Source organism: Condylura cristata, unplaced genomic scaffold (assembly GCF_000260355.1).
Source record: "Condylura cristata isolate star-nosed mole 26May11 unplaced genomic scaffold, ConCri1.0 scaffold00006, whole genome shotgun sequence".
Classification (NCBI taxonomy): domain Eukaryota; kingdom Metazoa; phylum Chordata; class Mammalia; order Eulipotyphla; family Talpidae; genus Condylura; species Condylura cristata.
The window spans coordinates 15,981,780-15,998,819 of NW_004567107.1; the positions used below are offsets into that span (position 1 = coordinate 15,981,780).

At 34.7% G+C, this 17,040-nt stretch overlaps 1 protein-coding gene across 3 annotated transcripts in view; it reads left to right on the forward strand.

Moving 5' to 3' along the window:
• Window positions 1-17,040, forward strand: part of PTBP3 (polypyrimidine tract binding protein 3) — a 71,770-nt gene that overhangs the window by 29,538 nt on the left and 25,192 nt on the right. For all 3 annotated transcript variants that reach the window (XM_012721571.1, XM_012721572.1, XM_004677429.2), the window contains 3 exons: window positions 5,933-6,102; window positions 8,635-8,781; window positions 15,612-15,776. In XM_012721571.1, the coding sequence (XP_012577025.1) occupies window positions 5,933-6,102; window positions 8,635-8,781; window positions 15,612-15,776 (482 nt within the window). The remainder of the gene's footprint in view (window positions 1-5,932; window positions 6,103-8,634; window positions 8,782-15,611; window positions 15,777-17,040) is intronic.

Genomic DNA, 17,040 nt, shown 5'->3' on the forward strand with positions numbered 1-17,040 from the left:
CGAGACAGGGTAGACATAAAGGATCTTGTACTCCCAACTTTTGGTCATCTGTGCTCCAACTGCTAACTGCTACTTTCTGTAGACAAAGCGGCATTGTCCTTGCATCTCCTATTGTTTCAAGCAATAGAAACTAGGGCCCTTCCTTGGTGCCCAACCTGTTAGTAAGCAACACTGCAACCTGCCTGCAGCCGCTTCAGTGCAAGTTCAATCCCCAGGTCTGGAGGTAACCCACATGGTGCAGCAGACCTCTCCTGTCTTGTCCGCTGTTCCTCTCAACAATATATACTTCGTCAGTCTACCTGTTCTGTTCCCCACTCTGTCTCTGGTGAATCCTCTCACCACCTCTGTACCTCTGGCCTGTACCCCAGTTCTGTATGCATAAATAAATACATCTTAACAACAACAACAAAAAGAAATTAGACAATATCCCCTTATCCTTATCTTCAGAGTGACTTTATAGACACTGGTCCTACTCCCCCCCCCCTTTAAATTTTATATTTTTTTACCATTTGGGATCACTAGAGACTAGGGTATTTTAAAAACACTATATACCCTGGGAAAAATCTCAAAAACAAAAAACTAAGGTTGTCTTATATTTACTACTTAAGCTGATAGTTGTACAGAGATAGCCTGCAACAACTATAAACAAACCACTAAAAACATTAGCAGCAATACAGCTCTGGGAAAAAAACCTTATTTCTAGAGTTATTATATCTCCAGTTTGGATGTAAAAATGAATTTAAATATCCTTTAGGGCCTCCCTGGTGACTATGGTGAAGTTTCAATGTAACCACCTCTTTGGCCTGAGTTTGATCTCCAGTCAAGGAGCTGACTCACATGGCACAGCAGACCTCTTCTGTCTTTCCTGCTGCTCCACTCAGCAATGTATTTCAGTAGACCTGCCTGTTCTGCTCTCCACTCTGTCTCTTGCCTGTCTGGCCTATACCCCAATTTTTCTATGTAAAAATTAAAAAGTACTCAAGCTAAATGAACTCCAAATAAAATGAAACCCACAATGAGTTAGATAAAATCAAAAGACAAAAAGTCAGAGAATCTTGAAGGCAAGGGAGAGTGGACTCATGTTGTACAAAGGAACTCAGTAAGAGTATGAGTTTGTCATCAGGAACTTGGGAGGCCGAAAGATGGTGGGCCCACTGTATTCAGTGGGCTAAAGGAATAAAGCTGATGATCAAGATTTCTTTCTTTAAGTAAGTATCCTTCAAAAGTAAGAGAAGTTAAGACATTCCAGATAAATAGAAGTTGAGGGAATTTGTTACTGTTAGCCTTGCCCTGCAGGAAATACTCAGTTTAGAAAGGATAAAATGAAACGTACTAGATAGTAAATCAGGTTCATATGAAGAAATAAAGATTTAGTGAAAGTAAACACATGGACAATTACATAAAAGCCAGTAGTATTCTAACAATGATTTGTAACTCCACTTTTTCCTGTGTAATTTAAGAGACTTAATATGTACAATAAGTCATTAATCTAAAAGTTGCTACTTATGTGACTTTGGTTGTTCGTGGGTTTTTTTTTTGTCTGTCTGTTTTTTGTTTTTTGAGGTAACATTGTCTTACTGCCATATGATCCAGAGGTATAGGATTACATCTCTTTGTATGTATATTACCATACCTAATGTGGATTGGTTATAACTGCACATTTTGTTTTCTATACAATTTAGGAGACTAATGATTAATTAATTAATCATTAGTAATTAAAAGAATAATTAATCATTAGTAATTAAAAGAATTATTAATTTGTATTTGGGGCATACAGTAAATTAAGATGTAATTTTGTTAATATCAACAATACCAGCTGTAGGAATGGGGACAAGTATAAAGGAGCAAGGTTTTTGTATGTTCTTAGAATTAAACTGGCATAAATTCAGATTACAGTGTTATTAACTTCAGGATGTTCAGAATAATTTCTCATGATAGCCACAAAGAAAATAGCTATAGAGGGCCCTCCCTGGTGGCCACATGGGTTAAAGCACAGCAGCTGTGAAGCTCTCCAAAGCTGCTCCAACAGGAGTTCGATCCCTGGCTAGGGAGGGAGGTGACCCACAAAGCGTGGCAGAGCTCTCTTGACCTGCCCTCTGCTTGCCTTAACAGTATGTTTTAGTAGATCTGCCTGTTCTGCTCCCACTTTGTATCTGGTGAATCCTCTCACCTCCTGCACTCTGGCTGGTACCCCAGTTATTGTATGCATAAATAAATAAATCTTTAAAAAAATAGCTATAGAATATGTGAAAAAAATAATGAGAAAGAAATAGTTAAAAACAGAGACAGTAGAATGGTGTTAGCGCCTGGGAAGAGAGAGGTGCTTGTGAGTTACTAATGAGTCAAATCTCAGTTTTATAAGATGAGAAGTTTCGGAAATAGATGTGGTGATAAGTGTGCAACATTTTTAATGTACTTAGTACCATGCTTGGGACATTAAAAAAATTAAGGCAGGGCCCTCCCTGGTGGCGCAGCGGGTTAAAGCACTGCACTGAGAATCTGAAGCCACTTCCGCATGAGTTCGATTCCCGCCTGCCCCGGAGGAGTCCACATGGCGAGGCAGACCTCTCCTGACCCGCCCACTGCTCCCCTTAGCAGTGTACTTCATAGATCTGCCTGTTCTGCTCCCCATGCTGTCTCTGGTGAAGCCTCTCACCGCCCCTGGGCCGTTGGTCTGTACCCCAGTTCTGTATGCACAAATAAATAAATCTTTAAAAAAAAATTAAAAAAAAAATTAAGGCAATAAATGTTGTATATATTTTACCATAATAAAAATTATTTTTAAATGTATATAGTGTGCTCTTTTTGGAAAATTGTTCATTTATTAATTATACAAGGTAGAAAAAAGATAATTGTTTGTTGTTAATGTAATGGGGAGGGTGATAGCATATAAAATACTTTTTCTGAAACCATAGAGAAGGTGAGACTACTACACTTAATGGTGTAGACAGTATCTTCTCTCCAAAATTGGTATCAAGGCAGGGAGTGTTCATTCTTGTTAATTTCTGCTCAGGTTTGTAGCAATTGCTAGTCCCAGCGTTTGAGTAAAGCTAGAAAGAAAAAACACACTGTTGGAAAGTAAGATACAAAGAAATAAAATATATGACAGAAAATGAAGACTTTAGCAATATTGCAGAATATAAGTTCAGCATGCCAATCAATTTATCCTACTTTATAATATCAGTGATTGAGGTATTTTTAAAGTGTTGCTTGCAACTCCATTACAAATTACGAAGTATATTGGGGTAACTATGTTAAAATCTGTGTGACCATTATGCTGAAAACTAGGTAACATTGCTGAGCACTACTAAAGAAGAAAATGAATTGCATGTATATAGTTCGGAATATTCAACATTATTAAGACCTGAATTCTCATGCAAATAAGATCCTGACTTTAAGAATAATTATTAAACTACAGTAATCAAAGCAGTGTGGTGTAGCAAATAATAGAAGTACAGTTTACTTGAGGGGCTGGTTGTTTTAGAGGAGAGAGTGACTACAAAAGGTGCTTGGGAATGATTTCATGATAAAAATTTGGAAACTTATTTGTATGTATAGAGACTAATTCTAAAAGTTACACATTCAGTGTTCCTTGGTTCCTGTTACTTTTATTAATCACTATGTGCTAGGCATTTCACCTAGCCTGTAATTATATTTTCTTAAGTTTCAAAAGGATTCTGCTATTAGAATAATTTTGCAACACAAAAATCTCAGGTTCAGTTATATCAGAAAACTTTCCCAGAAGAGAAGACTGCTACCCTATGTTGTTAGATTAATGTGATGTCAGATTGGTTTGAAATGGAGGGTAGAGAGAGTAGAGGAAGGAAGAATAGGAACAAGATAACAGTTGAAGTTGGTGTCACTGAAGTGAAGAGGAAAATAAATTATTTTGGAGGGGAAACAATACTTCATGCTGATTGACAAAATAGGAGACGGAATCTTTTAATTCCCATATTAATTCACAATAAATACTTGATTGTCTATTTCCCACGATCTGGAGACATTTGCTGTCTGCTCCTTCTAAGAACTGATAATCTTTGGCTTCTTAAATGATCCTGTCTTTATTCATGAACATAGAGAATTTGGGAGCAAGTGCTGGTTTGAGTAATAAGTTAATCTAGTCAACTGTTACCAAGTTGAGTTTTTTGCCACAGATATGGATACAGGATGTTGCGTGTAGTTTTTATTTGGTCCTTATGAAATTTGTTTATTTCAGTTCCAGCCATCTCATTATAAAGTTCTATTAATGTTTTTAGAGAAATGGTAGTAATTGATATTTGGAGAGATTTAATTTTCTTCTTAACAGTGTTAAGAATGCTATTTAATATTTAAAGAATTGTGAAACTTTTGACTTTCAAAGAATTTGCTTTCAGGATGGTAGTGTTTCTGGGAGAGACATTTTGAATCTTAAAGGTATTAATTAGAATATTCATCATAGGCTTGTCAATTCTAGTCTTTGTATTTAGGTAATGGAACTTAATGAAGATACAGTTTACACTGAGATAATGGATTTCTTTCTACAGTGGTTCTCAAACTTAAAGTCACATCAGAGTCATCTGCAGGGCTTGTTTTAAAACATAAGTTGCTGAGTCCCACCCTTGCTTCTGATTCAGTACGTCTGGGTTAGGACTGCAAAATTGCACTGCCAACAAGGTGATACTTATGTTAAGAACTACTGTTACATAATAAGGTATATGATTATCCTGGGAAACCATAATTTAATTTCTAAAAAATTCTTAAAGTAGTAAGTGGGGCCTCCCTGGTAGTACATAGGGTTAAAACCCAGCACTATGAAGCTACTCGCAGCCACTGCAGCATGATTCATTCCCCGGCTCAGGGAGATGACCCACGTGGCACAGTAGATGTCTCTGTCTCGCCTGCTGTTCCCCTCATCAGTGTATCTCAGTAGATCTGCCTGGTATGCTCCCTGCCTTGTCTGGTGAATCCCTTCACCCCCCACCCAGCACCTTTGGCCTAAACTCGTTTTTAGATGCATAAATAAATAAAATAAATTAAAAAGTAGTCAGCAATAGATGGAACACCCAAGAAATATACTTAATTTTCAGAGACACACAGTTCAAAGCCAAATTTGATATATCCAGGATTTGATGTCTAATATATACATATCTATACATATACATATATACATATATACATATATATATATAGCTGTGTGTGTGTGTGTATATATATATATATATATAGCTGTTTCTAAAAGTTACTGTTCCTTTAATTGTTCAGGATAGAGCAAATTAGAAGGACATCCTTGAGAACACAAACTTAAAAACTTAAAAACTATTTATTTTTAAAAACTTCATAACTATTTTCTACTTGGAACAAAAAGCAGACTACTTGGAAGTATATAATACCTCTAGATGCAAATTCTCTTATTTCAGTACTTTTCCCTTTAAGGAAAAAAGCAGACTTAAATGTAAAAGAATTTAATGCCTGCAGTGAAAAAACAAAAACAGATTAATAGAAAGGTAGCGCCCTCCCTGGTGGCACAGTGGATTAAAGCACAACACTAAAAAGCTAAAACCACTTCAGCGTTGGTTCAAACCTCACCTTCCCCGGGTGGTGACCCACATGGGGCTGCAGACCTCTCCTGACCCGCCAGCTGCTCCCCTCAGAAGTATACTTTGGCGATCTGCCTGTTCTGCTCCCCACTCTGTCTCTGGTGAATCCTCTTACTGCCCCTGCACTTCTGGCCTGTACCCCAGTTCTATACACGCAAATAAATAAGTCTTTAAAAAAAAAAAGAAAAAGGTAAATGGTCATGATTTCTACTGTTTTTCTGCCTCTCTGTTTACTACTAGCCTCAGAATTCCCTGAATTTTAAAACTGAAACTTTTGGAGGATGAAATGTGAAGAGATGGCTAATCATTGCAAACCCAAATTAGTTTTAGTAATTTTTAAAATTTTTGTTTTTTAGCTAATGGGAATGACAACAAGAAATTTAAAGGAGATAGACCTCCCTGTTCACCTTCTCGTGTTCTCCATCTTCGCAAAATTCCAAATGATGTCACCGAAGCAGAGGTCATATCATTAGGTCTACCATTTGGCAAAGTAACTAATCTTTTGATGTTGAAAGGAAAAAGCCAGGTATGTAATATTTAAAGATTGACCCACAGTGATTATCTCTGGGTGTTAAAGACAATTTTTATTTTCTTCAACTTTCCTATCTCATCTAAATTCCATAGTCACTTTAAATGTTTTGTATGACAGGAAGTAACAAATGAAAAATATTAACACCAGGAACAGGATTGTCTTATTCACTTACTTGTCTTTTTCCTTCTTATCAGAAAACACATTTTATGATATTATTTATGTTTTATGAAAATATCCTGTGACTATCAAAAGACCCTGACAGGATATAAATTATATCTCATTTGTCAAATCAAGGAATTTAAGTTTTCCAAAATCTAGATAGACATGTTTGATATTTTTAGTTTAGGGATTAATATGTAGATTCTTTAATAATTTTAAAGAAACTCTGAAAGTTTCTTGTTTTTTAAAGTTAATAGACCTTTCTCAAGGACAGATAAGGAAATTAAGCTTTTATACAATGATAAAAGTATTAAGCTGATTTCATTAAGTTTGTCTTTTCTGTTAACTAGGCCCCACTGGGATGAATATTTTAGGTTTTTTTCTGGTAATTAACATCCCTGTTTAATTGATAGGAGGTTGTTAAGACCTAGAGAAGTTCAATAACATGTTCTAATACTCAACCATGTTTGTGTTTACATTCCTCTTACATCGTTGGGAGATAATGCCCTTACACCTTCATTTTAACATATTGGCATCTATCGAGATGTTAAGAGTCAACATGGCCATGTCTAATCGTCAACATCATCACAGTTTAGGCAGTGTGTTCTACATATTAGGTCACATGGCTGTGAAAGGCAGCAGGTAGCTTTCCTTGCCTCTTGTTTGGTATGAGTTTATATTTATCTGTTGTGCTAAATAGTTGTTATGTAAATTGTTTGTGTTTTGATCATAACGTTCTTAGTAATATTCTATTCATAATTTTAAGAGTTTCTGATGTAACTAGAACTACTTGTGGGAGTTAATCTTTCCTAGGTACTTGGAGGTGAAGTGTTGAGGTAGAGTGGGGTTATTTTCACCAGACTTTCTCTGCTAATAGAATACAGTTTAAAATTCTTTGTTGAAAAGATAAGTAAAAACCAGAGAATTAGGAAGTATTACTATAGCTGTTTTCATCATTTTTTATCCTCTTAAATTAGAGAAATGTGTTAATGATATACCGGAATAGTGACTTTAAAGTACATAATGGATATTTATACTTTTTAGATAGTATAAGTCAAAGTGTTTTTATTTCTTGAAGATAGGGGAATCTTATTTGTTTATTGTGAATTGGGTAATTTTGTGATATTTAATCCTTGTCATTTGACTAGTATCACTGTTTCATAGAATATTGAATAGTATTCAATATGAAGTTAAGAATATTGACTAGCACTTCAGTTGTTCAGTTGAAGCATTTAATTTATTTAATTGTGACGATTGATATATTAAGAATCATTTACACTTGTCAAGTTAATATTCCTTTACTGGACTATTTGCTAAATGGAAAGATTTGAGGTAAGGCAAGTATAAATTAAGAAATAGCTTGACTTGTAGGTATTTAGCATTTCCTGTGTTCAGTAAGTTTTGTTAATGCATATATAATAAGCAAATTGAAATATTTTATACACGATTTGAATCGGCTACTATATGCACATTAATAAAATGCTTTACTATGTTTTCAAAAATAATTAACTAGAAATTTGTATTGATAAGGATCAAATACTCTTCCTATACTTTAAATATAACATGTACTTACAGGTAGTTCTGAGTGCTTAGAATGGTTAGCAAATGTCTGTATATTATCTTCCTAACTAACCATTAAGTTAGGATGCTAAACCTGCCAACCTAAAGTTCAGTAAATATCAGAGACATGACAGCCAGAGAGACTGCGTATTAAGATGTAACTGCCAAGGTGTTTGTTCCATCTCAGCAATTCGGTTGTTATTTGTTAAACATCCAGTACTGCTCATTCAGTGATTACAGATATTAAAATAATCATTGAGGAGCTCTCAATATTGGTTTATATTCTCAGTATTGGTTTATATTCTACAATATTCTTACTATTGTAGAAAGTTCTGTAACTTGAATTACCCTAAATGCTTTCATTGTATTCATAAATAACTGAAAGGTAAGGAAAGCAAATTATTATGTTCCATTTGTTGAAAATTTCTTATGAAGGTGTTATTATTAAATCTTAGACCCTTGAAGTGTCTATTTACAGTAGTGATGCACACATTCTTTTTTGCCTTGATAGTTACTTCTAACTTTTATAAGAAACAGGAATAAGAGGAAAAGCAAAACCACATAAGTCACTTAATCAAGGGAAAGTTTGCTATTCCCCAATCCTTTATTGAGCCCAACTTTTCAAATGTGTTTCCAATTAACGTAAGAGATACAATTTAAATACAGCAAGTTTGTTGTACCCTTGGGGCCAGTGTTACTTCTATAGGGAAACCATGAGTTTAGAGCCAGGCAGAGTGACAAAATAGTTCTTACCTGTTTTTTCAAAAACATGAGTTTTCGCTTTAACTTCTCCTGTTTCTATCGCAGGCTTTCTTAGAAATGGCTTCTGAGGAAGCTGCTGTTACTATGGTGAATTATTACACTCCTGTTACTCCTCATCTTCGAAGCCAGCCTGTTTTTATTCAGTATTCCAATCACAGAGAACTTAAGACTGACAATCTACCTAATCAAGCTGTAAGTATTAAAGGCACTTAAAAAAAAAGTCACAAGAAAACATAATATAATAATTTAAAACTAGCTTTGTATTTTTCAAATGGAAAAAGTCACATTTACCTTATTCTTAGGGTACTTTATTAGTGGATATTTTATTTGTAAAGTCTTTCCTGAAGGTTTAGGGATGAGAAAGTAGTGACACTGAGAAATAAGTTCATGAGAAAAAAGAAGAAAATATTGTTTTTATCTCTTAAAGTCTCAGGTCTAAGAGGAACTTTAAAGCCAATCCTTTCTTTCACAGCTATATAAGAAACATTTAGAAATCAGTCCCTTTTTATAGAATATATAACAAAGGTTTTAAGTTGAGTGAAGCCTCCATTGTGATAAGTAAATGAACTTAAGATGTCAATAAGAATTTGTATAGATGTGCTCACTAAATGATATTTGACTCTTCAAGATGATTGTGGAATTTTAGATCATCATTTCTTACCTCACCTTCTAATTTTTAGTTTTGTATAGTTCATATTGAGTCTTTTGTGTCTCTGCAGGTTGATTTGTAAGTGGTTAAGATAATTTTACAGCTACTTAAGGGTAGAAAAAAATGTATCCACAGAACTCATATGTTTTAAGAAGAGGCTTTTTTATTCTGTTCAGAGCATGTTTGGACCCCATGTGCTTTCTCTAGTCAAAAGAACTTCTTTAGCTCTTTGATTCTGTATTGAAAGTCATTATAATAAGAGCTGCTGAATTTAAATTACAGTTTTCCACATTTTAAAAACAGTGACGTTTCCTGCATATAATCCTCAAATTAATTCTAAAGAGATATTAATGGCTTAGAGTGAGCTATATAAACTTAGAGTAAATGATATGTCAGATATGTTTAAATGGTGTAGACCTTTTAAAGTGAAAAATTGGCTTCAGAATTTATAAATAGGTTACATGCTCATGGTAAAACATTCAGGCAGTCCAGAAAAGTAAAGTTGTCATCATCATCATCATAATCCAATTACCCAGAGATAACTAATAAGTAATTTTTAACTGATATTTTGATGTGTGGCCTTTTCCTTTATCAGTTATATTATCATCTATGTATATGTCAGCACAATTGCAACACTGTCTTACTAATTTATTTTTCAACAGTAAAATTTCTGAGAATAAGCATATACATATTTTTTACTTTATAAATTAGGGTGCCATGGTAGTGGTATCACAAGCTGTTTCCTCATTTTTTTTTTTTTTTAAAGATTTATTTATTTGTGCATACAGAACTGGGGTACAGGCCAGAGGCTCAGGGGCGGCGAGAGGCTTCACCAGAGACAGAGTGGGGAGCAGAACAGGCAGATCGACGAAGGACACTGCTGAGGGGAGCAGCGGGAGGGTCAGGAGAGGTCTGCCACGCCATGTGGTCACCTCCGGGGCAGGCGGGAATCGAACTCATGCAGAAGCGGCTTTAGATTCTCAGTGCAGTGCTTTAACCCGCTGCGCCACCAGGGAGGGCCTGTTTCCTCATTTTTAATTGATAATATGTAAAGGACTTAGTGATATCTGTAAATAATATTTAAGAATACAGTCAGTGGCGTAAGTATGGTGTACAACCCATCCATTCTCTCTGTCACTAGATAATGTTTTACTAGACCCCATACCTATTAAACACTCACTCCCCATTCCACCACTACCCGCAGCCCCTGGCACCCACTATTCTCTTTTCTGTCTCTCTTGAGTTTTCTGCCAGTACAATTTTTCAAAGTTTTTATATCATCATCTCTTAGACTGTGTTATTGTTTCCAGCTTTGATACCATGCTCAGAAAGATATAGTTATACCAAGATTAAAAATATTTTTTGATCTAAGTTTTCTTCTCCTACTTTTGTCTTTTGACTGTTTTTATTTGAATATTTAAATCTTTGTTTCATTGGGATTATTTTGGGGGTAGGAAGGTGACGGTGGGGTTTTGTTCTTTAATATCCAGTGACCAGTTTCCCCTTCGTTATTTTTTTTTAAATATTTTTATCCATTCATGAGAAACAAAGTTTATTCTTTGTCCTAGTCTTGATGTCCATGCACATGCCATGCCTACTTACAACATACACATGTATACACTTGTTATAATTGCCACCATGTTTTTTGTGTGGCCCAAATTTGCCTTCCTGTGTGTGCTGCTCAGTATAATCTGTACTGTCCTTCAGATTTCTTTTTAATCCAATCCTGTTTCAGTGTGCCCTATGGATCAATGCATTCTTGACAAGACTTCATTCTTTGCTTTTCTTCCAGAAATCACTAATTAATATATCTTATTTCTCCATATATATTAGAATTATCTGGGTAACTCTTATCCCCCCAAAATAGTTGGAATTGGCTTGTTTTATTGATTCATTTGAAGGTAAGATTCATATTACTTTCTGATAAACGTGAGAGGAAATGACATTTTGTTTCTTGTCTCAGTAGATTTTTAAAATTTTGTAAGTTGGATAGTTTAGGTATTAGTGTGATTCCTAGATATGTTAGTATAAGTCTTGAAAAAGAATAAACAATTTAACAAAGTTATTCTAAAGGGAAACAGTGAGCAATCCAGTTGCTTGGCAACCACAACCAGCCCAAATGACCTAGTTTATTCTTAGATAGCCTTGACTCCTTTCTGGTGTCCCCTTCACTTTACTTTTGTGAATTTTTTTGTATTGATGTTTGATAAACTATTTTTTTTCTATTAAAAGCCATATACTAAAGTTAAATTAAAAATTGAAAGTACCTGTATGCATATATATAAAAATACGGTATCTTTATTCTGAGAACCCACCAAAAGTTTTCAAGTTAGTATTGAATTCTTTCTTGTTCTCTGAAGAACAAATTATCCCCAAATGCACACATTAATTCTTTCCCAGCTTAAGGACAAGCTTTCCCAGTGGGTCAGGTGACTACAAAGTGTTGTTATCACTTAATTTAAACTAATGTTTTAGCTACAAAATTCAGATGTTTTGAGGTATAGCATTCAAGAAATAGTTTGTGTTAATCATAGTCATTATCTTAGTTTTTCTTAACTGTGTTTATAAATAAGTTTATAAATCTGCAAAAAGATATATCCATGGGAGAATTTTCCCAAAAACATTGTGCTAAAAATAATCAAACTGAACTGTTAATGCCTGTGAATTTTATCTATATCCACTTCCATTTGACTTTGATTTCCAATCAAGTGTGTGTCTCCCTCCCCTATCACAATAAAATGCTTGTTGGTTTCCTGATAATACTACCTGTTGCTACATCCTTCATTAATAATTACTGTAACCATCCAGAGAGTTTGTTGCTGTGAAACATTTATAAGTGGTGTGTCCCATACTAGGAATTCTGCTCTCTCAGAATTTGTTGAATCAGATTTACAGGTTATATTTTCTGTGTGTCTGAAATACATCTTCACATGCTATGACATCCTTGCTTGTTTGTTTGATTTTTCTATTATCCTCTGTGAACTATACCTCTATTTGTATTTTCGTGTTGAAATATATTTGCTTAATTAAAATTGAAGCTATAGACTTACTTATAAATATTTTTTAGCTGTTATTTTCTCAATTTAATTTTCTAAAGTACTTTTTGCATGCCCTTTTTATTTTTATACTCAGTGTTCTGTGAGGTACTAAAGCAGAGTATTCTGACAACTCTAGAATAATTACATCACGACACACCATGGCTTCCCATATTTCTTCACTGTGGTTTTCCTTCTGCCATCAAGGGGAGGGTTGGGGGAGAGGAACAACTGGAGCAGTAGCAATAATAGCACTAGAAGCAGCATGCATTCATTTAGAATTGCTTAATTTAAAAAAATTGATGGAATGATAGGAGGGTGAAGTAAAGTCAGTGAGGTTAAGTTCATTTTTGACTGTATAGGCTTAGTTTTGATAAGATTTACTCATTCTAAGAGGGGAAGGAACCATTATTCTACTTAAAGTCTCACTATGAGCTATCTTTTTCTTGACATTTCTAAGCTTGATTAAATATAAAAGTCAAGAAATTCATGTCCTCAGTTGAACTGGTTATATTTCAAGTTCTTGATAACCACACATTGCTAGTGGCTACTATATTGTGCAGAGCAGATAGTTGAATGATCCCATCATTACAGAACATTATGTGGGCTAGCACTGTATCTCCATGTCTCTGCTTACCTTCTTGTGGGGGTAGGGGTAGGAAGGGGAATAAGGATATAGTTATGTATAATATCTTCTGCTAATTCTGACCCCTTGTCAGTTCTTGGTCTTTGTTCACTGTGTCACCTCCCCACCTTATCCTCACCTTGTTATAGGCTCTAAGTGGAAATCTGATTCAATTCTCATACCTTCTAAAGCAGTAGAAACCCTTATTTCAGATAAAATTGTACCAGCAAGATCAATGTGAAATGAATGGGATAACGGCCATTTTTGAAGTGGGATTGGGTATTGGGACTGAGTATTCCATACTTGGTTTTATAAGGGCATAGTTTCAAAAACAAATGTTAGAAAATATTCAAATAATTATTCATATTAATATTGTCCTCAAAATACAATAATTTTTTGGAAAATGAATAGTTGGCAGTTATATATTACCTAATGCATAAATATCAGTGTAAGTTCTATAAATGCTGTTATAATGTTGAGGACAGGGATAAAAATAGTTGTAGTAAATATAAAAGTGGAAATTTTTCAGTGTTAAGCATACAGAAAATAAAAAACTGCCTATTTGGCCCTCCCTGCTGGCACATTGTATTAGGACACAGCACTGCAAGCTGGCTACAGCCACTTCAGTGCGAGTTCGATCCCTGTCCCTGGAGGTGATCCATATGGCATAGAAAACCCCCCTGCTGCTCCCCTCATCGGTGTACTTCTTTGATCTGCATACTCTTTTCCCTGCTTTGTGGTGAATCCTCTCACTACCTGCACCTGTGGCCTGTACCCCAGTTCTGTATGCATAAATAAATAAATCTTTTTTTTTAACTGCTTGTTTTTAGAAGTTATTTTATTTAATAGTCATTAAAGTTATTTGTTCTAGCAAAATGTTGGAAAACTACTCAAAGTACATCAGTGGAATGATATGATACAGTAAAAATTTAACTCATGAAAACTGATCTTTAAAATAACAAGTGAATGAAAATTGCTACATTAAAGTGGTGGGAGTTTTCATTTTATGACACAGATATTTTACTGATAACCAGTATTAAAAGTAGTAAACAAAAGATTGATGAAAACTTTCATTTAACTTCATTTATTACTAGCCTCCGTTTGCCCTCCTTTTTTTCATTTTTTAAGATCCTTTAAATTTTGAGACAGTCAGAAAATTAAAAGAGTTGTAGATATAATATAGAGAGCTTTTGATTTTTTTCAAGACATTTGGGAATAAAGTGCTAAACAGGCCTGTCTTCATTGTTCAATATGTTTAGTGTGCATTTCCTACAAACAAGGGCATTCTTCTACACAATCAGAATGCAGTAGTCAAAATCAGGAAATTCACATTGATGTATTATTTCCCTCTATCCTTTAGTTCACATTCAAACATTGCCAATTATCCTCATGATGTTTATTACAGCAAAACAAACTTTCAGAATCACGTTTGATTTAGAATTCCTATCTTCTTAGTTTCCTTTAATCTGAAACAGTTCCTCAGTTTGTCTTTGACTTTTATGACATTGAAACTTTTGAAAATTATCAGCACCTTATCTTCTAGGATGTTTCTCAATTGAGTTTGTGTGATGTTTTTTACGATAAGATTCTTTGATGTATCACAAAAATAATGTTCCCTTTTATTTGTTACAACATATAAGATGGCACATGCTTTTATGATTTTGATGTTAATTTATGCCCTTTGGGTAAAGAAAAATATTTTGGGATATATTGTTTTAAGGTATTTTAAGCTTACTGTTCCTTATAAGTTCTCAGTTTATTTCAGTATGGACTTGGTTTCCTGTTTTTGTTATTGATGGATTAATTATTGATCTTTGCTTTGATTTTCAAATTGTACTACATTTGGCAATTTGGAAACCCTTTAACATGTTCCCCTCATTCTTTGCATTTTGGTTAAAAAAAAAAAACGAACAACTACTTGTTTGAAAACAAAAATACACAAGTACTATCCTTTCCTGGTGCTTCCTCTGGAATTGGACATTTTTAGCACGCCTGTGTTTCTTTCCTTGGAACCTGATTTTTAGAAATGTCTGTGTACCGCCCCTTGGGCTCAACACTCCATGTCAGCCTTCTCATCCACCGAATGTCTTCCTTAGCCCAATCAAGCCCTCCTCATCCTCCTCTTTACCTTGCTCTTGACCACATTAACCCCCGGGCCATGTGGACCCCCATTCCTGACTCTGCACTCCGACACTCCTGGCCAGGCTGTTCGATTCTCACTGGCAGGTAGCCTTACTCATCATGATTTTCTGGTATCACCCAGGCTTTGGTGCTCTCTGTCAGGATGCCTTCCTAATCCAGCTGAATCCCTACAACTCTTTTCCTCCTCCATATTGTACCAGAAGACTTTAGAAATAAAATTGCTTGTGAAGGGGGTGTGAGGGGAAGAGGTTTTGATTGATTTTAAGTTACCTTTAACATTATTTTAATAATTTTCCTCCATTGTCATTTAAAAAGTAGGCATAAAAATAAAAGTTTCCCTCTGCATTTGCCATGTATTTTTTTTGCCCATCAAATAAATTTGACTGATTTGTCTGTCATTGTGGTAAGACGTTGGGTCTTTTGACTCTTGAGTGATCACAAATGGAATAGATACACATCCAGAATGAGTAGATAATGATGTTTTTATTTAGCTGTTACTTCATATCAGCTAATTTTTAGGGTTCATATAATGCTGCTATGTAATCAGAAGTTCTCATTTTTTATTATGTAGAGAGTCCAAGCTGCATTGCAGGCTGTCAGTGCTGTCCAGTCTGGAAGTCTGGCCCTTCCTGGAGCTTCTACCAATGAAGGCACAATCTTACCTGGGCAGAGCCCTGTGCTGCGAATAATTATCGAAAACCTCTTTTACCCTGTTACTCTGGAAGTTCTTCATCAGGTAAGGAGGAGCACATTTATGGAAGCACTGTCTCCTTTAGCTTGTTGTTTTGGTTGATAAAAAGAAAAGAACAGAATACTGTTTTATACTAGAAATAAATAATCAGATTTTTTTTTTGGTGATTATTTCCTTTTTCTTCAAATACTTGAATTTTTTAAAGTATATAAGAAGTGTGTATTCAGTGATTTTGGGGTGGAATGTTCTGTAGAGGTTGGCTAGGCATGTTTAGTCTAACTCCTAATTTAAGGCTTTGTTTTCTGATTCCAATCTTTCTGTTGGTATAAGTGGGGTATGAAAGTCTCTCAGTATTGTATTGTTACCAGTATATCTGTTAAGTTCTGTTACTATCTTTTATATTCCAGTGCTCCATCATTCTATGTATAAATGAGTGGTATTTCTTATTCTTGTATCATATTAATTTCTAGGTAACAGTAGTGTTCTCCATCCATTATTACCTTTACTAATTGGCATTGTATTGGATTTTTTTTTTAACGTTTTCCCCCCCTTCCTTTGTTTCTCATTTGATTGTATCACTGTCTTCTAGCTTTTAACTCTAAAACTATGCTTCTCTTTTTTGGTAAGGTCAGTTTCTTGTAAATAATAAATGGTTAGATTTTGTTTTGAAAACCTTTCAGTCACTCAATCTTTTGACTGGCAAATGGAGGCCCTTTCTGTTTGAGGTGTTTATTGAGACCTGTGAGCTCATTATCATCTTATTATTTGTTTGGCTGGTTGATTTATCGTTTGTTTGTTGAGGGCTTCCTATTTTTTAATACTAGTTCTGTTGTCTTGGGTATTAAGTTCTTTTAATGTTGTTTGAGGGGTCTACTGAGGTTAGTATATGATGGACTTTTGTGTGACCTATTTGACAGTCTGATTTCTTCTAATGAACCATGGTTCGATCAGTCAATGTATAGTCTTCAGCAGATTGAGATGAATCACATAGCTAGGCAGGTATTATTGAGGGTGTGCTTCAGGTTGTTTATGTTAAGTGAAATAAAGAATCTAAACATTAACAAAGTTGAAGGGGAAAGGAAATTAGGTAGTATTTACATCATAATTTAGTAATGATTGCTTTTATCTTCCAAACAATAGCAAATTACATATTTGTTACTTTATTTTATATTGGGTATGTTTATTATTTACAAAACTATATTTACCATAATTCTCCAACCAATTCTCAGAGTATATGGTAATCCTGACCATGAACCTTTGTGGTGCTATGACAGAACAAGTATGGTAAGAGTGTTAGTAACCTGGAATC